General features: G+C 42.1%; 2 protein-coding genes across 2 annotated transcripts in view; both read right to left on the bottom strand.

Annotated features, from left to right (window-relative positions):
* nfybb (nuclear transcription factor Y, beta b) lies at nucleotides 1-22,507 on the bottom strand. Its single transcript, XM_080544904.1, has 7 exons — nucleotides 22,452-22,507; nucleotides 19,740-19,830; nucleotides 15,924-16,057; nucleotides 6,657-6,854; nucleotides 5,151-5,229; nucleotides 1,561-1,640; nucleotides 1-1,281 (listed from the first exon to the last, which is right to left on the bottom strand). Exons 2-7 carry the CDS (start codon nucleotides 19,828-19,830, stop codon nucleotides 1,249-1,251), a joined length of 615 nt encoding a protein of 204 aa, XP_080401030.1. The 5' UTR covers nucleotides 22,452-22,507; the 3' UTR covers nucleotides 1-1,248.
* Nucleotides 22,508-23,229: 722 nt separating this feature from the next.
* Nucleotides 23,230-27,588, bottom strand: part of slc41a2a (solute carrier family 41 member 2a) — a gene marked incomplete at both ends in the record, with an annotated part of 5,209 nt that continues 850 nt past the window's right edge. Inside the window, 9 exons of the mRNA XM_080544717.1 lie at nucleotides 23,230-23,406; nucleotides 23,556-23,710; nucleotides 23,894-24,025; nucleotides 24,538-24,617; nucleotides 24,787-24,934; nucleotides 25,166-25,312; nucleotides 26,203-26,347; nucleotides 26,729-26,800; nucleotides 27,559-27,588. The exon at nucleotides 27,559-27,588 is cut by the window's right edge and continues 78 nt beyond it. Of these exons, the coding sequence (XP_080400843.1) occupies nucleotides 23,230-23,406; nucleotides 23,556-23,710; nucleotides 23,894-24,025; nucleotides 24,538-24,617; nucleotides 24,787-24,934; nucleotides 25,166-25,312; nucleotides 26,203-26,347; nucleotides 26,729-26,800; nucleotides 27,559-27,588 (1,086 nt within the window). The remainder of the gene's footprint in view (nucleotides 23,407-23,555; nucleotides 23,711-23,893; nucleotides 24,026-24,537; nucleotides 24,618-24,786; nucleotides 24,935-25,165; nucleotides 25,313-26,202; nucleotides 26,348-26,728; nucleotides 26,801-27,558) is intronic.

The following is a 27,588-nucleotide window of genomic DNA, read 5'->3' as shown; positions in this document are numbered from 1 at the left end:
TGCTGTGTCCCTTGTTGTATAAATAGATCCGAGTCTAAAAAACGATTAAACGGTCATTCTACCGCTGTAGTACACTGGTATTCTGGTGCGGAAAATTTCTGGTTTGGACCCGGAAATTGCAAAACGTCACGTTTGACGTCAGACTTAACAACCGAATAGTAATAATAAGTAATAATAATTACTGAACTATATCAATATTATGCTTGTGTATTGTGTATATTGTTTTTCTGTACATGATTAATGCAAAAACAACAACAAATAGTGCTACGGAACCGACATTAATTCGGTAATTTGCGTTTATTTGAATGGGAAGAAATGTTAACGGTACCTATGTTAAAAATCGTCTTTGACCCTCTGGAACAATTATTCAATTAATCGATTATTCGGTCCCACCCCTAGTAATGCTAATACCAAAGTTAGCCATATAACGTTAGCTAGCAATTCGTGTTTCCTTAATGTTACATTCTTACCTCGGGCTTTGCAACTACCATCACCAGTTGAGCGAATTGAGTCCTTTTGAGTAACAACAGCCCACGGCACCTTGCGCTCATAGCCATGCTGTATTGGCTGCCTTCACCAAGGGGTTTCACCTGCGCGCACATTATAGTTTCAGCCCTTTGCGTGCGCACATATTCGCTACACGATTCAGCTAGGTCACCTATTTTGGGTGAGCGATTATCATGCCTTAAATTCCATGCTTGAAATACAATTATTTCTTACAATTTTGAAAAGGTGCCAATCATTTTGTCCAGTCTATTTCTTTAGTTCAGTGTGGAATGAGATCAGATTTCGCTTTTTTGTGTCGTTCCAATGCAAACAAGAGAAATGAACAAGTGAATACCAAAGCATTTGTGTAATTGCAACAATTTTCTGGGAGAAGTGGTGCATTATTTGACAGATAAGTGCACTACTTTTGGCCTTGACTGTACTTATTTCTCTACGTGGAGGTCAAACAAAGCTCAATCATTCCCTGGATACATGGACGTTTATATTCCCAACACCCCTCCCAGCTCCCTCATAAACTTGAACTCCAAACAAGTGATTCACAACATGGATGAAAATAAAAATACACAAAGTACTCTCATGAACAAACGAAAACAAAACAGGCAAATAACTTTGCTCCAAATACAGCTCCAGTCCAGTTCTTTGATGTGACAAGAGTATAAATCCACAAGTGTTCAGTTATGCAGTGATGTCCTCCCCCATTCCAAATGTATTCCGATTCCGAATGGCTATTCTGGAATCTCATCAAGAGAACTGGATCTGCTGCACACCGGGGATCTGGAGAAAGAAGGGGAGAACAACGGTACAATTACTCCATTCCAAACAGACCCCAAGGCCCTTCTTCAGATCTGAAAAGACAGTACTAGAATCAACCCTATGCTAACAACTGAACAGTGTCATTACAATTTGATAGTGGAGTTTTCACCAATACATTACATCATTGAGATCTATCTTATGATAGCTGCCAACCATCACAATTACCCATATACAGTATAATTGTTATGCTTTTCCTCTTCCTATCGTAATGGTGGAGGCTGTGGTGGCATGGAACAGTACCTGTTGATACGAGGTGGTATAAACCATGACATTCTGTTGTTGTCCGTCAGCTGTTATGATTCCAGCAGGCAACTGGTTTGCTGGAGGAGGAAACAGATAAATACATTCGATTTTGTGCAAACAAAGAATGAAGAATAGGGCTGTTTCTTGCCCTAAAACCCTGTGGAAGGCAAATCATTTTGTATAACTATAATTACATTTATTAAGAATTTTGGATAACTATAATTGCATTCATTAATAATTTTGCATAACTATAGTTGCATACTTGCATATATTAAAGAACACAATGCAGAGTAATATGTATGTACAACCAAGGTTAGTCTGTGTAATGATGATTTCTGATATTGAAGCTTTAAATCCAAATGGCAAAGGAATGAAGTTGATGCTCAAAGGAAATTTGAATTAAGACAATTTATTCCGATATCTGGGCGCCCACAACTGACTGGTCCGTGGCTCAACCAGCAATGAACAGTTAAAGGAATGAATGGCATTATTATAGACTGAGGTCATTGGACATAAAACATCTGGTACGCATGTCTTGTCCTGGCGCAATTAGGTCTGGGATCCTTATTAGTTAGTATAAACAGAGATAACCGAGTTTACACTATTCTCCCTTTATACCAACAGCTGTGTCTCCCGCCACCCCTCGGTCAAGCTCCTGAAGTTTGCAGACGACACCACCCTGGTGGGCCTCATCTCCGGGGGGGACGAATCTGCCTACAGGGGTGAGATCGAGGGGCTGCAGAGCTGGTGCAGTTTAAACAATCTGGAGCTCAATGCTCTGAAAACAGTGGAGATGGTGGTGGACTTCCGTAGGAAAGCAGCCCTGCCCCCTCCCATCACGCTGGGAGGTACCCCGGTGGCCTCCGTGGAGTCATGCCGCTTTCTAGGCATGACCATCTCCCGGGACCTCAAGTGGGAGCGGAACACCGAGGCCCTCACGAAGAAGGCCCAGAAGAGGATGTTCTTCCTCCGGCAGCTGAGGAAACTCAGGCTGCCGAGGTCCATGATGGTCCTGTTTTACACGGCCATCATAGAGTCCATCCTCACCCACTCCATCATCACCTGGTTCCCTGCTGCAACGACCAAGGACAAGGCCAAGTTGCAGCGGGTGTTACGTTCAGCAGAGAGGGTGATCGGCTGTCCCTTGCCCTCAACTCAACTCCCTGCATGACACAAGGGCTCTGAGGAGGGCAAGGAAGATCATGGCAGACCCCTTCCACCCCGGCCACGGCCTCCTCACCCTGCTTCCCTCTGGAAGAAGGTTGTGGCTGCCTAAGGCACTGAAGTCCCGCCACAGGCTCAGTTTCTACCCCTCAGCCGCCAGGCTGATAAATGACTCTGGCTTCCCCCTCCCCCCCGCCCCCAAGTCTGCCCAGGACTGAATATGCACTGGACTCACTGTAAAAACTCTGCACTGCACTTTACTTTATATTGCACTATCCAATGCACTGTTGTCTGTCCTGTGTTGTCCTGTTTTTTGACACGTGAAAAAAGTATAAACGCACTTACTGTAATGTCGAAGCAAATTCCTATACGTGTATGCATAATGGCAATAAACGTTATCTGAATCTGAATCTGAATCTGAATGCCTTAGGAAGAATTTCACCATAACACAGGTTAGATTCACAGGTCAAATTCAAGCACCTTTCAAGACTCAATTCCCTCAAATTCAAGGACCCATTACGGCATAGTTTGAGACAGATCTAGATGAGAATTTATATAATAGGAACTATCCGCTCACAGACAACAATTAAAAAGAGAGGTTTAAATGTGTGAACACTAGATGGTCTCTTGCCTTCTCTACCACAGCACAGCAAAAACAATATATTGTGAAATATGTCACAACTTATTTCACAATATATTGTGAAATATATTGTCACAATATATTGTCACAATATATTATTAATATATTTCACAATATATTGTGAAATAAGTTAAGCAATACAGAGACGTATTTACTAGTTGACAATATATATACTGTATATATATATATATTTTAGAGAGAGAGAGGGGAATTCAAGCACTTTCAATGACCCATGTCTATTTAAAAAAATAAAAAATAAGACCTTGATTTTGAATGTTTAGAAACTGGAGAATAGACCAAGAAAGAGACTTGCAGTATATGGCCTTACTATGGAATGGAATGTATAGGAAGCTTTCTCTGCACCCAAGTACTGCACCCTTGTCTTTTTACCCCTGATTTACTCTGATTCTCTTTTTAGAGAGAGACACTATTGTACTCCTGCAAGCTTGTATTAAAACGTATTATTATTAATCATTGTTATTGGAATTGTACATGTCTTCATTCACTGAATTTTTGAGTTCTATACCCATCTGAATTTATGAGGAAGAAATTATAATTTCCTCCACAACCCAGGGTTGTCACCTTGGTCACCTTATGGCCTAATTTCCTAAGATTTACCAGTCAGTTTACACTGCAAAACTACGGCCCATACATCTTTTGGCCAACGCAGTGCAGCGGCAATGTGCTCAAACGCACCGAAGTAAAACTCAACCTCAGACTAGGAAAACAGGGACCAATTAAATGTTTTTACTCACACCAAAAACCTGAGGAACACTGCCAGTCAGCGGTAGATCCCATCGCTATTTCACCTTTCTGCAACTTTAGCTAACGCCTGTTAATAGCCATGTCTGCCTCCAATCTCTTCAGCTTCAACTGAAACTCGCACTTTCAGCACGCAATCTACCATAATAATAATTACTGAACTATATTAATATTCTGCTTGTGTATTGTGTTGTTTTTCTGTGCATGATTAATGCAAACCCTAAAAACAACAACAAATAGAGCTACAGAACTGCCATTAGTTCTGTCTGTTCATTTGTGTTTATTTGAATGGGAAACATTTTTTAACAGTCCTAATGTTAAAAATCGACTTTGACCCTCGGGAACGATTATTAGAGTAATCGATTATTCTGTCCTAGTTAATTGCGGCAGTATTGCCCTTTTTTACATCTTCTTTTTCGTCTTCATAAAGCTCCATAAGTAGAGCACTGCGCTGTCATTTTCCAGTCATAGTATTTTCTTTCAGACAATCGGCTGTTCTGGGTTGCTTATTACTCCGTGCACACGCCCAAAGCCAGCATTACCAAGCTTGAACTGAGTTATCTTTTTTTTCTTTTTTTTATTTGTTTTTCAGATTTTATCCCTTTTTCACCCAATTTGGTAGCCAATTTAACCCAACTTAGCATCCAATTATCCCCTGCCTATTGCATGGGATCCGCCGCACGACCCCGTGGCCGGCAGTCCCAGAGGAGGGCGCCAGGCAGACTAGGCTGACTGGCTCCTCGAGCCCAGTACCGTAACTGAGTTATCATTGACGAGTTACGGCTGAATTGGATTATTAGAATGGCTTGAGTCTTAAATAACGAGATTAGCTGGAACCAGGCTTTTTCAACTAATCGCTGATGTAGTTATCAACGTATGTGGAATACCCCCCAGAGATAATTTATGCTGTCAATAAAAACGCAGTGACCAGCATGGGATAGCAGTCTTTAGGAACCATCAGGCAATGCTTAATATAAATTCTGTATGTTGTGTTTCTATTGAGGTGCAAGTTCTCTCTTACCAAAACTGTCATCTGTGAGCTCCTCTCCAAGTCCCTCTGTTCCAGACACACCTCCAATTCCTTTCTCCCCTTTCATTGCCTAGGGATAGAGAGTCAAGGACTATGTAAAAAAAATACCCAACACACACAACTCTATAAGAGTGCACATGCACACACGCATGCACACACACAGGACAGGTGACACACCGTAGCTATGCTAGGATTCTATTCATGGATTTTAGCTCTGCGTTAAATTCAGTGGAGGTACGTATCCTCCTGAAAAGGCTAGCTGATCTCGGTGTCAACAAGGGGCTAATTCTCTGGATCAGATATGCTCACTGTCAGCACAGGCTGCCCACAAGGCTCGGTCTTTTCCCCCTTTTTATTTTCTCTTTTTACAAATGAATTTATGATTAATGAGAAACATTTTTGTTCGATCAAGTACGCTGACTACATGGCCCTAGTCGGCCTCCTGCAGGAAAAAGACCCCTCTGGTGAAGCTGTCTACCTCGATTCTAGAGCTGGTGTACAAAACTCTTATTGAGAGTGACTTTTCATTTTCCTCTTTGGTTCGGTCACCTGAACTGCAAACTTAAGAATAAAGTCTCTTGCATTACGGCCAGCAAAGGAGTGGGCAAACCCCAAAAGCCCTTGACTGTACTCCTCACAGAAAGGACATGGGAGAAGGCCAGGAGGATCTTGGCAGACAGCTCCCATCCTTTATTCAGCCAGTTTGAGCTCTTGAGCCCTGGGAGGCGCTATAGAGTATCCCTGGCAACAGGGATGCTCCGATTTATCGGCCACCGATTTAAATCGGCCGATTTCACTCCAAATGACTCGATCGGTGATCGGCAAAAATGGCCGATCGCAAAAACCGTTTTTTTTTTTTTTTTTTTTCCTTTTCCTGGGGAAGACAGATAACTGAACAGAAAACATAGGAGGACGTAACAGTATGTAAACCATGAAGGCCACGTTTATGATGTCTTTTATACAGCCATATCCACTGACTTGGGCTTCAGGCCCTAACTGGGTGATAGGCCAGACCTTTACTATGCCATAAAAATGGGTCTGCGTTTGCTTGGTGCCTAATGGATCAAAACTTTTGTCTAAAAAGCAAAAAATATGTAGGCTATCCAGTCAGTAGGCCTACAGTTATGTATTTAAAAAAAAATCGGTATCGGTATCGGTTGATCTTGAGGAAAAAAATCGGTGATCGGTATCGGCCCCAAAAATCCAGATCGGAGCATCCCTACCTGGCAACTAGAAATATATTCGGGTCCTTCATTCCAAGTGCCATTAGCATCCTTAATACTGCAAAGTGACCAACAAGACGGAAGCCACAGACATGAACTGTTTTGATGTGTTTCTAATGTGCAACCTTGTCTATATGCCTGTTTGTGTTTTATGTCGTGGTGGTTGCCTTCTGGCTTCTTGTGTTGATTTTTCTGTTTGGTGAGCCGAAGACAATTTTCCACCTTGGTGGACAATAAAGTTATATTCAATTCAATTCAATTCAATTCCACTCACCTCTCTAAACTTCTGCAGGTAGAGTTTGAGGGGCTCCACATACATGTCGAAGCCTAGAGTGGACATGGCGAACAGGATGTCTTCTCCATTTATGGTCTTCCTCTTTTCCTGGTGGCAGCGTTCGCTCGCCTCCGACGTGATGAAGCTGATGAACTCGCTCACACACTCCTGCACACACTCTTTGGCATCCTTTGCTATCTGGAGGGGGAGAAAGAGACTCTGAGATCTTGACCAACACATTGATGTTTAAACTAGAAGTTTTCTAGGTGGCAGTGCTTAACAAATAAAAAGAGAAAAACACTGGTAAAAGAGAAAAACAAGATAAAATACAGATAAAAAAGATAAAATACACTAAAAACAAGGTGCAATACAAATAAAAGTCCAAAAAGTGCAGTGTCGGGAGGCAGGCTCACCTCAGGTCAAAGGCCAGGGAGAAAAGATGTGTTTTAGCTAGTTTTTTAAAAGCCTCAAAGCTCTGGGCGGATCTGATGTGGAGGGGGAGACTATTCCAGAGCCTAGGGGCTGCTTTGGAGAAGGCTCTATCCCCTCTTGTTTTTAGTTTAGTCCTAGGGACCTCCAGAAGCAGTTGGTCAGCTGACCTAAGGGCTCTGGATGGAGTGTGGTGGCGCAATAGGTCAACCAAGTACGGGGGTGCCTGGCCGTTCAGTGCTTTAAAAACAATCAAAAGTAATTTAAAATCAATACGGAAGTGGACGGTGAGCCAGTGGAGTGAAGCCAGGATTTGGGTGTGAGGACAAAGTACTGCAGCTGGGGTCAGCTGACGATTGCCCTGCAGCGAATGCACAAGGCTGGAAAGTCACAGACTTTCCGCAGAACAGGATATCTCTTTCACTTGGAAGAGAACACGTTGGAACCGTGGGACCAGAAGGTTGTTTATCTTAGAGTTCTCTCTGAGTAGTTACAGAATCCCCCAGCCTGGAGGCTTAGTAGTTTCTCACTTTTTCACCAGTTTTTAGGTCCTGGATCGGAGATTGAAAAACGGCTTTACTTGTATTGGGGCTTCTCTAAATTAGAATTAGGACAGGCAGTGTAGGGTCAGTGTAAGGTTTTATTTTATTTATTTTATTTCTAATTTCTATTCATATAGTCTGTCTGTTTAATTTGCTATTTTAACTTTTAAACAATAAAAGTTTTATTCAAATTTTATTTAGAAAGAAACAGTCACCTAAGGTAATATTACCCTTCTTGTTAATGTAAAACGTTATCTCCTTTGGGTAGAGGTATCCTTACCGATAAACTTCGTTCCTGCAACAACAACGTGCATTAAAATTAAATAAATGTAGCTTTTTATTCATGCTTGTATGCTTATTCATGTAATATTATAATTATAAAATTTACGTGTTTGAAATTGTATGTGTAAATGCATATACTTTATGTTATAAACATATATGTAATATTTCATAATTTCATGAAAGATGTAATTGTGACAGTGGCTGATGAAAAGGGGAACAAGTAAAAAAAACGGAAATACATTTTAACATTGTTGAAAATCACATCACACACTCGGTGAGTAATGCCCACTGCAACTTAGTTAGCCATAACACTACTTTACAATGTTAGCAGGCTCACAAAACAAGCTGTTAGTTGACTAGCGATGTGTCATTGACTTTCAACAACGCTTAGCTCCGGCTTTTATTTTGAAGTCGCCCAAACGAAAACGGAAGTCTTAATGTCGCAATGTGCGCCTCTCGTTGTCGTTCAGAGAACTGATGCCAAACAGCCGACATGTTTCCTGTAATTATAAGACTTGGCAGTAGGCAGTCATCACTCAATGCTCGTCTCGTTCACAGAACAGCATGGGTTGCTTGCACTGTTTGATCGCGTCATAAAAATAAACTCTCGAATGTGCTTTTTTTTTGCTATTTTCGTATGTATTTCGTATGTATTCGGTGGGCGAACTTTTGGTGCATCCCTAATTAGAATTAGGGTAAGACCCTGTAGGTAGGCTATTGATCTAACCTGTTCGAAGGAGGGCTAGGCCAGGGTCTTGTACTGGACCTTTGCCGGGAAACAAATCCTGCTTACAAAGCCATTTGTTAACCTACCCGTTTCTGCTATTTCAAAACCCCTATGATCTTCCCTGTAATCACCTCTGACCCTGTTAGAAGTTTCCAGGTTGTTAACCTACCCATTTCTGCTATTTCAAAACCCCTTTGATCTTCCCTGTAATCTCCTTCTGACCCTGTTAGAAGTTTCCAGGTATACATCCCCCATCTGCCTTGTCGGTTGATTCATACTTCCTGCCAGCTCTCTTTCACCCCACCTTGTTTACTCAAGCCCACCATAAACATGTTATTACCCGTCTCTGTTCCCCAGTAACATTCTCAATCTAGAGTTCAGGAGGCCCTGAAAGAACATTGATCTTCAACATACCTTATAATTCATACACATTTCAACTTCTGGCCCACAAATTCACCACAGTATTTCACCTCGGCAAAACAAACACCAGGCCGGCGTCATTGAGCAATGGATAACATTGTTACAGTAGCTCATAGCTTCTCCACTTGCCCCATTTGTGAGCTGATATAAAAAAGAAAAATTGTGTTGATGTTAATTCTAACCTCTGTAATTAGGGAGGCACTTGTACTCGTACCCGATACCATGCTCAAGTACTCATACACGTGAAACTACCCCGATACCACTTTACGCTGTTGTGCCAAACTCTCCCCCAGATTCCTACTCCCCTCGGTCTCATTGGGCAAATGTAGTAAGATACCGTACTTTCCGGACTATAAGTACGCACCAGTTCCGGAGTATAAGTCGCACCAGTAAAAAATGTGTCATGAAGAAATATATATATATAAGTCGCACTGGACTACACGCCGCATTTATTTAGAAATGTATTTCAAAAAATCCAAGACCAAGAACAGACATTTAATCTGGAAAAGCAAGTTATTCAACTACACAATAGCACACAGAACAACAGGCTGAATAGGTGTCCGGTATGTTAACATAACACATTAACAGTTATTCAGCTACACAATAGCATAAAGAACATACCTGGGCGGCTGAATAGGCTAAATTAACATAACAAGCCAGCTAGTCCAACAAGCAAGTTACCAGTAAACAAGTTCACCAAGCTCCCGTTAATGTTTCAGTTAATTTATACAGGAGCAGCATATAGTTGTCACAAGCCCAGAGCGCCCTCTCGCGGCTGTAGACGGTAATGTAAAACTATGAAAAAAAGTGCGACTTATAGTCCGGAAAATACGGTAGTAGTTCTTTGTACCAAGAAACCAATCAAAGTGACGAAGGGACAGGATAAACAAAAATGTCACAACAAGAAGGCGGCTACTTCAAATGAAGATATCTTCCACTACAGTATCTGAAACAAGAAAAACGTTCTAAACACATTCTCTTACTAGCAAGCTACTCTGTTACTAATGATGGGTAATGGCTGAAAGTTAAGCTATGTATTCATCTAGTTTTAGTTTTGTTATATTTCACTAAACACTAAATAGTGTATTTTAATTTAATTTAAATTTAATTAATTTAATTTTAATTTTAATTTAATTTTGCCATTTAGCAGACGCTTTTATCCAAAGCGACTTACAATTACGAATTACAGGGACATTCCCCCTGGAGTAACTGAGGGCTAAGTGCCTTACCCAAGGGCACACTAGTAGTGGTGTGGCTTCAGGCGGGATTTGAACTCACAACCTTCCGATCCCAAGTCCAACTCACTATCCACTAGACCACCACTACCCCTATTTTGTATAATGAGTAGTCGAGACATAAGTCACTAAGTGGTTTCACATGTTAACTCTCCCTAGCAAGTTGACAAGCTTTATTTATGTCGTTGAACTGTGGTTGGACTTCTCCTTGGGGCCTCTATCGTCTGTTGTTAATAAGAGCCCTAAGACAGACCGTGACTTTACTAGAGAGTTACGACCACTCTAAAGGTGAGCTTTGACCTAAAGTGTCTCAGTGTCCAGTTTCTGTGTGTTACCTAACGGCCTGGAACCATACTGCTTAATATTCATATAGGATTAGGGTTGGGTACCGAAAATCGGTACCGGTTACTTTACATTCGGTATTTACCCGTACCGAATCGCAAAGGAGATTTCGGTACCTCATTTCGGTACTTTTCTATCTCGCCCCCTGGTGTCCGGTGTCAACTGGTGACTCGTGACGTCACATCGCCTGTTAAATTTCCACTCAGTGAAAGCAGCGAGTACGGAAGGATAACGAGAAGGTTGCTAATAGCAACTTCCGCTAGCGGGTTGGCGTAACGCGACACTCGACTTATGGGTGCGTTCCGTAAACTCGTTCTGGAATTCTGATCACCACTCGTGGAATGCCTTCTGTCCAATCAAATGACTTGCTCCCCTTATGACGTCGGGCCCAGTGTGCGCTGCAACGCTCTCAGAGTGAGTTTACGAACGCAAGCCTTTGATTGGACAGTGCACTCCAGGATTCGACGCGTCTGTTGATGACGTTGTGCGGATGTGTGGCTGCGTCTCTGCGAGGTGGACAACATGATCGGGGATCTCCTGATATTCGGGTACTGTGTCAGATCATGTATATATCATGTAGATATGTCCTTATCCTACTACTGTGTCTGAAAAATCAATCGTCATGTCATCATGGACCAGAGAGGGGGAGGGGAGTAGTAGTAGCTGAGCGGCAACAGAGTTTGGATTTTGACGAGGTGGAGGGCTCCAGTTTATCAGAGTTATATTTCCTCTTGGTCTTCTTGGTTCTGGGGGCTATGCAGGCCTCTTCACTAGATCCCTTTTCTAAGAATATTCTGATGTCCTTGAGGGGCCGCCGAACAAGTGTGTACTCGTATTCAACATCAGTACCAACGATAGGCACCCCCAGCTTAATGGAGTCCCCAAGGCTCAGGAGTTTTATTTTCATTTATTTTAATTTGAGTGTATATTTAACTAATATATATTGTGCCTCAGCAATAAAAAAGTGAAAAGCTGTTTAATGTTGTCGACCGTGTTATTATTATATATATATGTCATTTAAAAAAATCCAAAGTACCGAATTAAGTACCGTTTTGGTACCGGTACCGTTTTTAAAGTATCGGTTAGGTACCGGTACCGGATAAAACCCAAACGGTACCCAACCCTATATAGGATGCTTATGTAATTGAGCGTGTACAAATCCTATAGGCTGAATAACAGTTATTTGTCTCTAAAGACTATATAAACTCATGTATGTGGACTTTATACTTTGAAGACTGTACCCTATACTTCTTCCCGACCGGTCATATTCATTAAACTAAGAAAGAGATCTCTGAGTCTGTCGTTTGTCATCTGTATCTTCAAGACCATCACTTTTGATAAAATCCCTACACTAACATAGAAATTGCCACGAAGTTTGTGTGCGCATAGTCGCTAAAAAAAGAAGCGAATATGCGTTAACTACGCAGTGGATTGATGAGGATTTTACTCCCCAGAGAGTCGTTCTGACATTCAATCTGACAATTTCAGACTAGCTTGTTACCAGTGTGGTGGAAAAAATCATACTGATCTACATATTCATGAATAATAATACTTCCCTTATGTCTCATATTAATATGTGGTTTCTGTGAATGAATAATGGGTAACAACTTGTTATTGAGACAAACAACACACCAGTCTGACATAGACATGTCACTGTAATAGTGACCTAAGAAAGCAGAAGTTTATGGGGAAAAGATGGTCACTAAATTGTGCCACATCGGTTGAAATTAGATTGGATCAATTAATGGTGAGGGGTGTGGTCCTCACATGGAAATACACATATATCTTGTAATAACCAATTGTCCTGACAGTATGGTGAATTTCTCTGTAATTGAGTGTTAAATTGTGACTGTTGAAATGGCCTGTATGTTATCCTGTGGATATAGAAATTACCTCATGATAAAGATGGAAGGAAGCGTGGGAAACGGCCAGATGATACCATGGGGCTAAAAGAATGAGGCCACAGAAGTTAATCATTTAGATTGAGGTGAGCAATGTAAGAGCGGGCAGGGCATTGAGAGGTTAGCCCGAATGGTCAGTGTTAATGCGTTAGGAGTGACACCTCATGACCACCTAAGATCATTGGTGGTACATGACCAAAAGAGGAGTGGTCAATATTGTATGTAACCATTAAATTGTATAAAAGCTGGGTCCAAGCCAGGGTCTTGAGTTGCTTCGTGAACCAGCTCAGCTTTTGTTGTTTGCAATAAAGGTCTATGGGAAAACCAACAGCTCCGGTCTGTTTTCCACCACAACAGTAGCAGTCCTACTTTAGTCACCACGTGACACATGATATGGTCTGTGGCAACTGGTCAGCCTAATGGTTTTGTGACATGGTCAGCTACATTTTCACATATTTTCTCCCTGGCCTTTGACCTGGAGTCCAGAAATAGGACTAGCTTACTACTTTAGGAGTCTCCTGAAAAGTAATTAACAACCTACAGGTGTCATCTATTTTCTCTGTGTTCACTATGAAAAGAGAGGACAGTTCCCTCTAGTCCATGTTTCAAACTCAAGGTATGCATAAATTATCTTCATTGAACTTTCTATCGAGCAAGCAACTTTATTCTACACCCACGTGACTTTTGTACTTCAATATCAGAATTCGTCCCCAAAGTCCACACTGTTGCTCTCAATTAGGACATAGTCAATAATAGGAAATGGGAGGCAACGTAACAAGAACCAATCGATAATCTGAGGCACTGTGATGACCAATGGTTAATAGTGGGGAGATTCGAGCCCCGCGGTGGCGCAGCGGTCTAAGCACTAGCCACTAGTGCAAGCTGCCCACCGGGGACTGGGATCGAATCCCGGTCTCGCCAGACCCGGATATGGCCGGGGCACACACAGGGAGCGGCATATTGAGCGGCCGCTCCCAAAGGGACTATTTTCGGACAAGGATCCGTCGCGCAACACCGCCCCCGGGGTGCCGGAATAACGGTGCTGGGCTCGAGGAGCCAGACAGCTAGTCTGCCTGGCGATCTCCTCTGGGGCTGCCGGCCACGGGGTTGAGCGGCGGATCCTACGCAATAGGCAGGGGATAATTGGATGCTAGGTTGGGTGCAATTGGATACCAAATTGGGTGAAAAAGGGATAAAATCAGAGAAAAAAATAAATAATAATAATAAAATTGTGGGGAGATTCAGGAGGTTTATGCCTCCTATGAAACTGTATATAAATCTGAAGTATGAAGTTAGTTGTTGTTCTGCAAAACCAACTGCTGGTTTTTGTTATGACAGTAAAAACCTGTATTCCTCTGAAACCTTTGGTCTCCTGAGATTTTCTTACCACATTACCAGCTAAAATATAGAACTGTGATGGTATTATTAAGTACTCTGTATCGGTACTCTGTACCGGCAAGTACCCAAATGTAAGTACTAATTCATGATTTTTTTTTACAATGGCATTGTAAAAAGTGGCAAATTAACATTGCAGTGGTAATTAACATAAATATGATCTAACTAGCGGGATAACCGTCATACAGATGGTCAAAAATTATTGGATCAGATTGCTTTCTGTCACCTTATATGTGACACGGTCTGGTCAATTGGTCCACAAGTCGGCATCCGATTTAATGTTCGGCCTTTTCTTTCAAAAAATATAAACACATTTCAGTGTTATTGAAAATCAATAACACACTCTCTAATGTTAGGATATTATATTTTTCTATAGTTCTTTGTACTAATGAGCACTTATCAGCAACAGCTGGCGTCGAGCGTTTTCCGCTCATCAATGCACAGATGGGGCTTGGCCCCAAACGCGTCGTGCGAGTGTGGCGCAGAGGACCAAACCGCAGACCATGTTATCCTGGATTGCCCAGTGTACCACCCACCCAATGGGATGCACGGTCTGTCGGTATTAGATAACGAGACGATGACGTGGCTTCTGGAGGGGTGTCCAGACATATAGCCCGGGTGAGCCCCTCAACCAGGTCTCGGGGTGGTAAAAGGGTAGCCCCTCAACTAGGTCTCGGGGTGGTAAAAAGGTAGCCCCTCAACCAGGTCTCGGGGTGGTAAAAGGGTAGCCCCTCAACCAGGTCTCGGGGTGGTAAAAGGGTAGCCCCTCAACCAGGTCTCGGGGTGGTAAAAGGGTAGCCCCTCAACCAGGTCTCAGGGTGGTAAAAGGGTAGCCCCTCAACCAGGTCTCAGGGTGGTAAAAGGGTAGCCCCTCAACCAGGTCTCAGGGTGGTAAAAGGGTAGCCCCTCAACCAGGTCTCAGGGTGGTAAAAGGGTAGCCCCTCGGCCCCGAGCCTGGTGGAGTGGAGAAGAAAACAACTACCCATACGCCGAAGAAGAAGAAGCACCAGCTGCTTCTTGAATAAATGAATGAATGAATGAATGAATGAATGGTCTTTATTGTCATTGCTATAGTACAGGTCCCAAACAACGAAATTTAGGAGGGGTGGCTCCCCTGGTGCTAGGAAAGAAAAAAAAAGAAAAAAAAAAACACAAGAAGGGAAAGGAGCTGGTTTACATAAATAAAGGCTATGTACACTATCCTTCTTAGGAATGTGGGAGTCTTCTAGGGTGTAAATCTCCGGTGGCCTTGGCGATTTAAGCCTGGGAGCAGAGATCACTCCCCTGGGAGAATCAAACACACGTCTCTGCACCAGACAACAATCACTTATAGTTTTTGAGACATCTTGACCTGGTCACGAGCACAGAAAATGGGTCTGTTTTAGACAGTAAAGAGAGTAGCAGTGGTATCAAACAGATGTCATGTCATTCTAAGAATAGTGAACATTTGTCCTTATATTAGGGTTATTATAATATGTCCGTAGCCTGATCATAGGCCTGTTGCTTCTTTTACAGTACATAGCCTATAATCTAAAAATAGCCCAAGGACTATTATTTGAATGCAATCAATGTCTACCCCTCCTAAATTTCGTTGTTTGGTACCTGTACTGTAGCAATGACAATAAAGACCATTCATTCATTCATTCATTCATTCATTCATTCATTCATTCTACTTTCGTAGACCAAAGTAGTAGCCTGTGAGCTGCAAACTTGAAAGAACAGATGTCTATCCCCCCTTCCTCCCACACACACACACTTCCTCCCACAGATAAACAAAAGAATTAGGGGCGCATAGTCTGCCTAGTGCTCAGTCCCATGGGGGTGAAAATGTGGAAAGTTTTGTTTCCAAATTACATTTACACTGAATGGTGAATTTTATTAATGATATGCATGTGGTGTGAATATCCTAGAACTAAATAATTGCAATACAAACCCCATGTAAAACGGTAAACACAGCAAACTAGAACTATCAGACTCTCCCTCGGGTTATGTACCTTTCCAGTCTGTGGGACAGCGTTCTTCATGATGCGAGCGACATTAGCGATGGGGAGGTAGATGTCCTGCTCACGGAAGTTATCCTTAAGGCCGTTGCCGTCCTCATGGTCGTTCAAGCTGTCATCACAATCATCTGTCAGGTAGAAAGGCACATTTGAAACATCCCTATTCCACAACACACAGTATCTATATAATATCAGTCATACAGCATTGCCTGAATTTACGTGAAGCAGCTCCCTTTTACCTATACCAGCCATCATGGCCCCAATGTTGGTTTGTTTTTCTGCTTCATCTAATTCAATCCGATTCTGCACTCTTCATCACACATCAAGTAGTGATGTCAGTTAACTGGGGGTGCTGTAAAAGCAACTAGAATCAAGCACATTTGCGAGTACTAGGATGTCGCATTAGGAATGTGAAGCATTATGGCCGGGGCACACACGGGGAGCGGCATATTGGGCGGCCGCTCCCGAGGGCGGTATAGGAGTATTTCCGGACAAGGATCCTTCGCGCAACACCGCCCCCTGGGTGCCGGAATAACGGTGCTGGGCTCGAGGAGCCAGTCAGCTAGTCTGCCTGGCGGCCTCCTCTGGGGCTGCCGGCCACGGGGTCGTGCGGCGGATCCTACGCAATAGGCAGGGGATAATTGGATGCTAGGTTGGGTTCAATTGGCTACCAAATTGGGGGAAAAAGGGATAAAATCTGAAAAAAAATAAAATAAAAAATAAAAATAAGGAATGTGAAGCATTGTGCAGGGTTTGAATTACAAACGGACTATTCAAGATAACCTAGGCTGGGCAGTATTTGATATTGATATGTAGTAGAAAATGTCTAAAGTATTTCTAAGAAATCTATCTCTGTCCTTACAATGGGTTGGCAGGTGTGGAAGTTCTGTTCTGTTCCCACCGTTCCTGTCTTTCTCTAGTTGGAAGACCGAGGTCATAGAGCAGGAAGGAGGGGGGGGGGGGGGCTAGATGTTTGGGGTATAATAGAAGGGAGAGAAGATTGTGGGGGAGGCTTGCTCGCTAGGCTAGGCTGATACTGTATTCTGTTGAAGTGCTTGAATAAAAGAGCATTGTGTAAGCTTTGACAGAGCTCCTGTGCTCATTCTAATTACATACGTATCTACATGGGAATCAATTAAATCAACGACAGATACTTAGTTGAAATGTGTTATGAGCAAAAGGAATGTACAATTGGTTGTGCCAGAACTGCTCAATTCTTCGAAACTGGCTGTGGGAAAAAGCCCACGTGTGTTTAAGGCATTATCAGCTCCCGGGGGAGCAGCAGGTGCTTGATCTCACACCACTTCATGACACGTCAGTGGGACCTCAGTGGGACCTCAGTGGGAGGTCAACTCAGAGTTGGGGCAGATCATTCTGGGCTTTGCAAACTCTCTAGACTCTCGATCTCATTGTACATTTTTATTTATTAATAAACGGCTTAAAGCTATTGATATTTCTCCTGTGCTTCAATATCAATTAAGAAGAAACCCCCACAGTTCAATCATACGTTGTATTGATGGGGATAGTGATTCTAGTTGATTAATAAGTTACATTATCCAATAGTATCAGACACAGTTGTCAGATCAGTTACAGACTCTGTGGGCTTGAAACAAACTTACCATCCACAACATTAGCTTGTTGGTCTCTCGGGACTAGTAAAAAGGACACCATGTGTATCCCAGATGTCAGGAAGGTTGATATGGTGTTATCAAGAACACAAGTATTAGGCAACAATCTAGTATTAGGCAACCTGCATCTGGTCACATCTAATGTCTTCCCTGGCAATGCATCTAGTCTATTTCATTTCATTGTATATATTCTGCTAATATTTTCTAGACATTTCAATATGATTACTGCAAAAATGCACCAAATCAATCTGTTTTCTTCAAGGTTTTGAAAACAGTGTGTGTTATGATGTGTTTTCAAGTGTGCATAGATAAATTGTAGACATTAAGCATGAACTCACTAGTCAGCTATATGTTGTGAAACTGCCAGCAAGTCTGTCCCATATGTGTGTCAGGAGACTTGTTGCTCAGCGAGGAGAGTGGGTCAAGAGGCCAGCGAGGAGAAGGGGTCAAGAGGTCAATATATTTAGGGAAAGGCAGGAATCGTATGACTGAGGTTGCCAGGGAGACCAGCCCGTTAAGGGGTAAAGGGGGAGAAAAGGGAATCTCATGTTAGTGAGTTGACAGCAGAATCATGATTGACACTGAACAGCTGATGGCTAACTCAGCAGTAATGTGGGCCATAAGAACTGTGCACGGAGGAGAGAAGCCCATTCACATTTTGGTGCATGGAAGATGTGGATCTCTGATCAGATAAATAAATATCTTCAAACTGTCCAACCTGAGCTGACCTTGGTGATTTCGATTGATTCATTCATTGGGGAAAAACCATCATCATATCAGTGTGTTAACATTGCAAAAATGTGTTGCAAATACATAGTGTTTTGCAGGTGGTGAAGTTTGAATGAGATAAGAGTTCATGGATTTTGGAGAACGTGGTCATTGAATGCATTTATGTGAAAGCAACGTAAAATGAGTCACAGTTTGGTCTACATGGACTTCTGTTTCGCTGACTGTATGAAGAGTTTTGACTTCAGTTTTGAACACTGCAACCAATCGGAAAAAATAAAAATAAAAGGGAGAACGGTGATGTCATCACAGATTGGGAAATAGACTGCAATAAATCTTAATATCTCTGCTTTCCAACTGATTGCAGTGTTTGTTATTTCTTACAAAGTTTTAATTATTATTTCAGGTCTAGTTAAGATAACAATTGGTTAAGTATCACTTTCAAGTGGAAACAGATCATCCACAGCTCATCGATTAGGCCCTTTTGTTTCTGTCCCCAGAATAATTTGTTTTGGCCAAAGCCAAGTCTGTCTTTAAACATCTGGTCAAATGTCTTTACACTACCAATTCACAAAAGGATAATACTGTCTTGAACAAGAGATCATAATAAACATTTTAGGGCCGTCTGGTGGCCGAATGTTGTAATTACACTATCAGGCGGTTTCACCTAAACTTCACAAGCCTTTAACCTCATTAATGGCTAACAAATCTACATGGAAATTCTTCTCCTCCGAAACCGTCTTGTATGTGTTCAAAAGGGTGAGATGTCAAGAGACGCCTGAGTACATTTTCTAAGAAAATATAGATTTTTGGTGTTAAAGTACTGTAATCACACATTCAAGCTTTGTATAGGCTATCATGTAAAATAATAATTGAGGCTCAAAAGCTGAATGACAACTAAATAATTTGCCCTAAAAGAGCCATAGAGACATATGGCTGACACAGGCTGACAACATATGCTTTGCCCTACTTTCTGGCCATATTGGCAACATTGCATGACTATTAATAGGAGTATTGACATTTTGATTTGTGTTATTTGGGATGTTCTAGGATCCTTGGCAGTCCTAATCAATGCTTAATTTTCATGCAAGGAAAACTGGGTCCGGGTATCTAAGGGTTTCAGGTAAGGATCGGCATTCTGCTCCTCAGAGATCCTTCTTACTTCGCTGCGTCTCTTCCTTGTGCACAGAAAGTTGTTTCTATTATTGAAAGATCTAAAGTTCTATGTGCAATATGACAACCCTAGTCGTCTATCTGTACAGTATAGTATAGTATAGTGGATTGTGTACATAGCCTTTATTTATGTAAACCAGCTCCTTCCCTTCTTGTTTTTGTTTTTTGTGTTTTTTCTTTCCTAACACCAGGGGAGCCACCCCTCCTTAATTTCGTTGTTTGGTACCTGTACTATAGCAATGACAATAAAGACCATTCATTCATTATTGAAAGATCCACCTACCATCTTGCTGGAGCACATAGTGACCTCCAGCCATGTACTCCCCAGACATACCCAGCTGGGATGCATCTGTGGTTGAGCTGTCTCCGTCCATCTGTAAAGTCAGAAGACACACATAGTTTGTTGTGATGCAGTTGAATGTAGAACTACTTGTGCTGATTTTTCCAAAAAAAAATAAAAAAAAATAATAATGAGCGAGTGAGAGGGGAGGGGAGGAGTGTGTTGCTTGTGTATTGAGAGAGTGAACAGACAACAACAAACTCGTCGCTGGCTACAAACTTGTCAAGATTTGCATGATAACGACGACGGACAGAGATGGGAACAATGGAAACGAATCTACACGCGCAGCTCAAACTGGAAAAAAATATAAGAAGAAAAAAAACTCTTGGCCATAATGCCATACTGACAATGCTGCTAACCTTGCAGCCGTCATCATGGTCCTGAATTGGTCATGGCTCAACTGTTTTGGCCACAACCTCAATTTGGCGGTGACAAAGTGCAGGACCAGAGGGAACGGACATAATGATCCCTCTCTGCCATGCCATTCATTTTACAATTTTTGCATTTAGCAGACGCCTATATCCAAAGTGACTTGCAACAAATATATTTGTCAAAGTAAGTGAATCATCTATCCATCTGGGCATGAATCGGATCAGAGAATATCAGTTACATGGTTAATTTTTTTATATGGTGCGTTTTCCGTCCCCAGTACAAATCATGTTGTATTTTGTCTAAATTTGGACAAATACTAATTCCATTAGTTTTTTCATGTATAGTCAATTGTTATTTATTATGAATACAATGATATGGGCTTCTAAGTTGTTTGTTTTTTTTACATTTTAAAAGCTTTGGTTAAAGATGTAAATGGGATTTTGCCATGTCCCCAGTGTTGTTCATTCAACTTCAATCTAAAAAAGAAATAACAAAAACATATACATTTCCAAATATGTTATTATTATTAAATTTTTCTGAGCAATATCTGAATCAAATATAGTTTTTATCCCCCCAAAATGTATTTGGTACAAAAAATTAAGGTGGTATGTTTGTCCCTGCGGTCACTGTCCACCCTGTTGAGCTGTGTTAATGTCCCTTTAAAAAACAAAACATATTTCTCAATCACATCACTCTCATGAGGTATCACATCAGTGAAGGGAAATTCAAATGTGGTAAGCTGTGTGATTTTCTATCTCTTTTACCATCTGATTTTGATGTTTTTATCAAGTGAGATCAATCAAATTGAATAATTTCAAAAAAGTGTTTAGTGCAAATTACATTCCTCATCAAGTATTCATGGTCATGCTAGGCATTATCCTAACACAGGCAGGCTCACGGCTAACTTTAACTCAAAATGTCCACCCTGTTAGTGTCCACCCTGTTAGCCCTATTCAACTAATAGAGTGTATTCTAAATAAAATACAATGTAGGTGCCTGAGCTCGACCACTATGTTTTTCAGCAAGTTAGATATGTCCTTTATATAATAGAACATTCAAATATAGGTAAATCAACGATTTATTTTTCAGAAGTTATGAAGTCCAAATAGCACCCTATTAAAAAAAATGACCCACATAATACGATCTGGGCCACACATAGGAATTGTGTCACTTCTACCTGGCGGTGTAAATGCAACACATAATAAATGTGGCAACTCCTCTCTTGCTGCGAAAAATAGAAAATAAATATTGGACTGGTTGTCACGCCATAAGGGCGGGTTGAGTGGCCATTGGGCTGGACATGTCTCCAGAACTGTCAATGTCAACCCTGCACGAGCGTGTCTTTGACTGTCAACCCTGGCTGCACGAGCGTCAACCCTGCACGAGCGTGTCTCTGACTGTCAACCCTGCACGAGCGTGTCTCTGACTGTCAAGTGTCAACCCTGCACGAGCGTGTCTTTGTTCCCGCGTCGACCAGCTGATAAGCAGCCAGCTAGCTAACTCAATTGGCTAGCAGCAACATTAGACGGTGTAACATGGCAAAGAAAAGACAACACGACATAACATACATTCACACACACGATAAAAAGGTCAAAACAAACACAAAATAGGATGCAGGGAAAATATTGTACATTTCTATTAGTCTAACTGGTATTGCTGTGTCGGCTACCAAGCAAATCTGTCAGCTAGCAAACAATCATGAACCCAAAAACTCACATTAGGCTATACATTTACTGTTCATTATGTGCGTTGACTTCATCGGTTTGTGCAATGCCCAAATTAAGAAGAAAGAGAAGCATGAAACTAGCTAGCAGCAGTATAACATGGTTTATATGTTATTTATATTAAGCTAGCTACTTAGCTAGGTAGCTGTAGCCTTGGCACAAAGCAGGTCTGAACAACAAAGCCTCCATGTTATGTACCAACACTGGATCGACTGAGTAACTCGAACACGAGTTGAAAGTTCGCCAATTATTGATCATTATGCACGACACCAATGCGTTCACAAGTCATCCGGAGGTTTGCTAACTTCATCATGCATTTGGTTGACAGTTTGACAGAGAAAGTATTTGTGTGGCCTTGTGTGTGATAAGAAAAAAACACCGCAGGAGACCATGCATTTTACTAGGCGGTCATAGGGATTTTGGTAACTCGCTGTCTTAATTTCTACTTTCCCGCTATTGAACTGTAATCACACTAGCATCAAATAAAGAGAAACAGTCAAACACGATTCGAGGTAACGAGAAATCGGATAGCAATCATTGGCCGGAGCCAGGCACAAACCTCTGATGCAGCCCTGGTTGGTTCGCTTCTCAAAACGGCCGTGTGGTTGGACAGAAAATGGCTGCAGAAGAACCAGTCCCAGCGCGAAGCTGGGGCATCCTGTCTTCTCAGCCCTGTCTTCTCTCGGCCACCAGGGGGAGCCACCAGGGGAGCAATGTGTTTACACTGTCATGCCCTGTCTTCTCCCAGCCACCAGGGGAGCAATGTGTTTACACTGTCATGCCCCTGTCTTCTCTCAGCCACCAGGGGAGCAATGTGTTTACACTGTCATGACTCATGCCCTGTCTTTGCAGTCAAATGCACAGATAGCAATGTTTTCCCAAATGATGGATTTTACTATGCAGGAATTAAAATGGTGATGCTGCCAATCAGCCATTAGTAAAGTGAAAAGGTTTATTATAATTTCCAAATGTTCACAAAACATACATTCACACACACACACACACGATAAAAAGGTCAAAACAAACACAAAATAGGATGCAGGGCAAATATTGTACATTTCTATTAGGCTAACTGGTATTGCTGTGTCGGCTACCAAGCAAATCTGTCAGCTAGCAAACAATCATGAACCCAAAAACTCACAGTAGGCTATACATTTACTGTTCATTGTGTGTGTTGATTCCTTCACTCTTCACAGGAGAGCAAGTCCTTAGGTTTACAAATGCTGAGAGAGAAACCCTGTTGATAGGAGACATTTGAAGGCTACCTATTCATTCATTCTTGAGCCCTGATATTCTTTAATACACTTTTTTAGGAGTGAAATATTCCAATATGAAAACTAATCAGGGCCCTGGTCCCCTATAAGCCAAAGCAGGAGGAAGGCCAGAGCCAGGAGGCCAGTGCCCAGCAGGTCCCCCAGGGCAGTGAGGTAGGGGATGGAGTAGCTGTCTGGATCCTTACCCCTCCGCCACAGAAGGTGGACCATCCAGTCAGCTATACAGAGCAAAATGAAGACCTGAATGAGGGAAAAGAAGTTTAAGATAGAGGCCGGTGAACAGAGGAAAATAATGTAACTTCAGACACAAATCAAAATCAAAAAATCAAAAAATCAAAAAAAAAATCAAAAAATCAAAAAAAATCAAAGTCTGCTGCTTCCTGTTTTACCTGAAGGACGGCAGCTGCTAAGAAGAAAGTAACGAAGACGTATGAAGACGTTGGAGAAGTATAACTCCCTTGCATCAGATAAATGACATAAAGGAAGATCAGGTGACCCGGTATGACCAGGAGTAGCAGTACCTGGGCCGAGCGATGATTAGCTCCTGTCAAATAGACAAAAGATGGTTAAACTGAGTGGAAGCACACGCCTCCGATTTTGTTGATCATTGCACCATATCTAATCGTACTGCACATGAAACAACATATCAAGTCACTCTTTAAAGATAATGTGTGTGTGTGTGTGTGTGACAAACAGGTATGTTTTTGTGGGACGGAACAACCTTTACCTGAGCCACAGAAGGTGCGGCAGGGAGGGTAGCAACCTCTACGATCCACAGGCACCTGCCCAGATGTAAAGTGGAGGTGCAGATGAGTGGCAATCCGACTACATTGGATGGCAACCAGGTTCCCTCCAATACCTGGTGGGTCAGAGGTGGGAAAATGGGGGGTGAAAAGGTAATTTGAAACAGGGAGAGAGAGGCGGATGGGGGGTAAAGGGGAGACGAGACACAATTGTTACTAAATGGTTAACCAGGGCATGAAATGATGAGGGAATTCATGGGGTTTGTATCTTGTCTCCCTGTTAGAACAAAGAGAATAATGTTGGTGTCCTGATAAATGGGCAAAACTGTATTATCTGGTTGAATGCAGTTTTATAATAATATTATTATTTGTTTTCTCTTGCTTTGACAAATGGCGGCTCTAAAAACAATTCAAGATCTTTTATATGACACTGACTGTTGAAGTATTGGAAGTTTTGGAATTTTAACTTAATGATCTCTGCCCAATAAAATCATGAAGTGATGCCTCAAGGGAATTACAGTGTTCATTTGAAATAGTAGCCAAATTAATAATTCCAACAAATTAATTCGTTTTTAGACCCAAACATTCATCACTAGAGTTAAGAGAGCCAAGTCCCACCATATCTCACCATTTATAACTGGAGTGTAAACTATAATGCTCTTCATGCTTTGATAAGACACCATTTGATCCAGGATGAGTCCTCCAATACTATAGAGAAAGAGATATCAAACTTTAAAAACGCAAACTACTTTGTAGTTTGGGTGAGGAAAAAAAGGTGAATAAAGCTAGAAAATATAAAGAAAGAGTGAGTGAGAGAGGGGGGGGGGGGGGGGAGGGCGGGGGTAGGTGATGTGCTTTAGTGCTGCACAGAGCAGACCTGCTGATAACCAAGGCAGTGATGATTGGTTCCCAGCCTGTGTAGAGGACAATGCGACTGGCTGGGTGTCTGGAGGAGATGACGATCCACAGAGGAGTCAGGCACAGGAAGAACCCAAACACCAGGTAGGGCACATAGGGATACAGTTCTGTGTTGAGAGAGGGAGAGAAACATTTAGACACAATTAACTGACGTTATTGTATGGACACTGTGCAACTCAGTGCCACAGACAGTGTAAGAATGCAATTAATAGGCACAGAGCCGATGGCCTAATTCTGACAATACTAGCAAAGATTCCTCTACACTGTTCACACACCCCCGCCAATGAATCTCTCTCCCTACCTCTCTCTCTCTCTCTCTCCCTCTCCCTCTCTCTCACCTATGCAGTCATAGAGACCCTGGCTGAGGCAGGCCAGGATGGAGAGAGTGATGAGGTCACCAAAGCTGGCAGCGATGGGAGTGGCCACATTGTCTGGATTGACGCCTATCCTCTTGGAGCCGATGATCACGCCCACCATAATGATACCTGGGAGGACACAAAATGTGAGGCTATGGAGTGAGAGAAGGATCAAGGGACTGAAATGGAACGAAGTTCAGAGTGGGAATATTCACTTGCTGGGGTCATATTCAATTGAGAACTATGGCTATTCAGTATTAGTTACAGCAATTGAAAACCATTTACACAGCAGGATAGGTTATTACAATAATGCTGTTCACTTGGGTTTGCCTTGTGACAAATGCAGAGAGTTCAAATGTATCTGCATCTCTCAAGCAGATTTCCCTCTTCCCCTTTCCTTTGTGTATAATAAAAGTTGTCTAATTTAAACACATGTGTGGACTCCCTTTTTTGCCACTACCTTCGGGTTTGTGACAAATTGAGCAGCTCCATGTCACCAGAGCAAATTCCTGGTAAATGTAAATGTACAGGATGTGACAAATAAATATGATTTCGATTCTGATAACAGTCTGAAGAGGCTTTGTCAAACTAACAAAATGTTTTATTTTTTTATTTAAAATTGTTTCGGACCAATCTGGAGGAGCCTGCATTACAAAATAATAAACCACATGAATAATTGATTTGAGTGTCCTAGATCATATTCTCCCACACTATCTGTTCTGCCTTTCAGATTTTGAACATTGGTTTGGTTTGACTCTATTATGTTGCACCAAAAGTGATTTGGTGAGGGGCTTAGAGGAGCTACTGTGTGTGTGTGTGTGTGTGTGTGTGTGTGTGTGTGTGTGTGTGTGTCTGTGTGTGTGTGTCTGTGTGTGTGTGTCTGTGTGTCAGTGTGTCTGTGCGTGCGTCTGTGTGTGTGTGTGTGTGTGTGTGTGTGTGTGTGTGTGTGTGTGCATGCGTGTGCTATTTGAGGTAATAGGTGGTGGGTCTGGGCAGGAATAGCTGCTGTACTTCCTTACCCTGTAGCAGAGAGGCCATGAAGGCTGTAGCTACGCTGCCTGAGCACAGCAGAGCCATGTGGCTGAGGAGCATCTCTCCTTCCAGCAGCCAGCCCAGCAGCACTGCCGCCAGGGCAGCCAGGAGCCCCAGCACTGTGGCCTGCAGCTGGAGGAAGAGGCCAGGAGATCATATGGAGTGGGTCAAAGGACCTCAAAGTGCCTGATACACTAAGCGTTTGCACCATGGTGAAAATTGTAACTGTATTTTTCCAAAGGAAATTAAACATAGAAATCAGAACAAATATAAAGATTAGGAAAGGAGAAATGGAAATAAAACACAAATGAAGACATGAAAGTTTCATTTCTGTTCAGTTCTGTTTTTGGTGTTTCAACTCAAAACAGGTGCAAATAGCACCTGGTGCAAAATTCTTGAATCAGGCCCAAAGTGAATCAAGTGTTTTCAGGCATTTACAATAGCCGACATTTTAAAGTGAAAAAGTAGGAAAAAATCATAAAAGTAAGGAGAGGGGAAGGTATAATTACCTACCTGCTTTAGAGCAAGATTCCCAATAATTAAACTCCACTTCTCTCTTGCGGACTCCATTTTACCCACGTTAATCTGATAAAGAGGGGTAAAAACACATAAAAATTCTTCTCACTCTCAATCTCACTCACACCTAACCGATACCCTTGTCTTAAATCCAGCATCTATTGACTCCATGCTTCAGCATATCTGTGTCACAATAATGACAATTCATAGGGCATAGGAGCTCAAGAAGGTTTCATTTCACCTTACCAATTACCCATCTTCATGCTATTTGGACGATGAGAGGGAAAGTGACAGCTGCTAAAACGGACATTCTAGAATCAGAACCAGAAATTCAGATGACAGGAGGCTGCTGGTGTATGATGGACTATACATACGTACATACAAGTGTTCAAAGGTACAGTATATTCCGTAAATTAGACAGGGTTTATTCAGTATTTATGTAGACATCGATCCCTTAGTTGAAATAAGAGACTTGTCTTTCTGTATCAAAGATACCCCACTAGTCAGAGTTTATTTTGGTCCAGTGTTTTCCTGTAAGTAGTCATGCAGTTTTCCTCGCAGGTTGGTGTGGACTTTCACACAGAGACAGAGAACTCATAATGCAAGAGAGAAACCATGTCATAGTGAGAAAGGGACCCCTCATAGCCATTAACCATTGTATTGTTTTATACTACAGAGATAATGTGGGTTTATCAGCTATTACACATGTACTAAATGTGTATGTGTGTGTGTGTGTGTGTGTGTGTGTGTGTGTGTGTGTGTGTGTTTATGTGTGCGAGTGCGTGCGTGTGTGTGCATTGCGTGCATGTGTGCAGATGTGTGCTCACTGCTGTTGAGAGTCTGGAGGCTAGCGTCAT

This window comes from Nansenia antarctica (assembly GCF_963989245.1).
Source record: "Nansenia antarctica genome assembly, chromosome: 14".
Classification (NCBI taxonomy): domain Eukaryota; kingdom Metazoa; phylum Chordata; class Actinopteri; order Argentiniformes; family Microstomatidae; genus Nansenia; species Nansenia antarctica.
Note: the sequence above shows the minus strand (reverse complement) of the source record. Positions and strands in the feature narration are given on the sequence as shown.

Excerpts from the sequence above, each read along its gene's own strand:
- nfybb (XM_080544904.1), bottom strand. The coding sequence starts at position 19,830 with ATGGACGGAGACAGCTCAACCACAGATGCATCCCAGCTGGGTATGTCT. Across the intron at positions 16,058-19,739 it reads CTATGTGCTCCAGCAAGATG|ATGATTGTGATGACAGCTTG; the intron begins GTAGGTGGATCT and ends TCTACCTGACAG. Across the intron at positions 5,230-6,656 it reads ACCTGCAGAAGTTTAGAGAG|GCAATGAAAGGGGAGAAAGG; the intron begins GTGAGTGGAATT and ends CTCTATCCCTAG.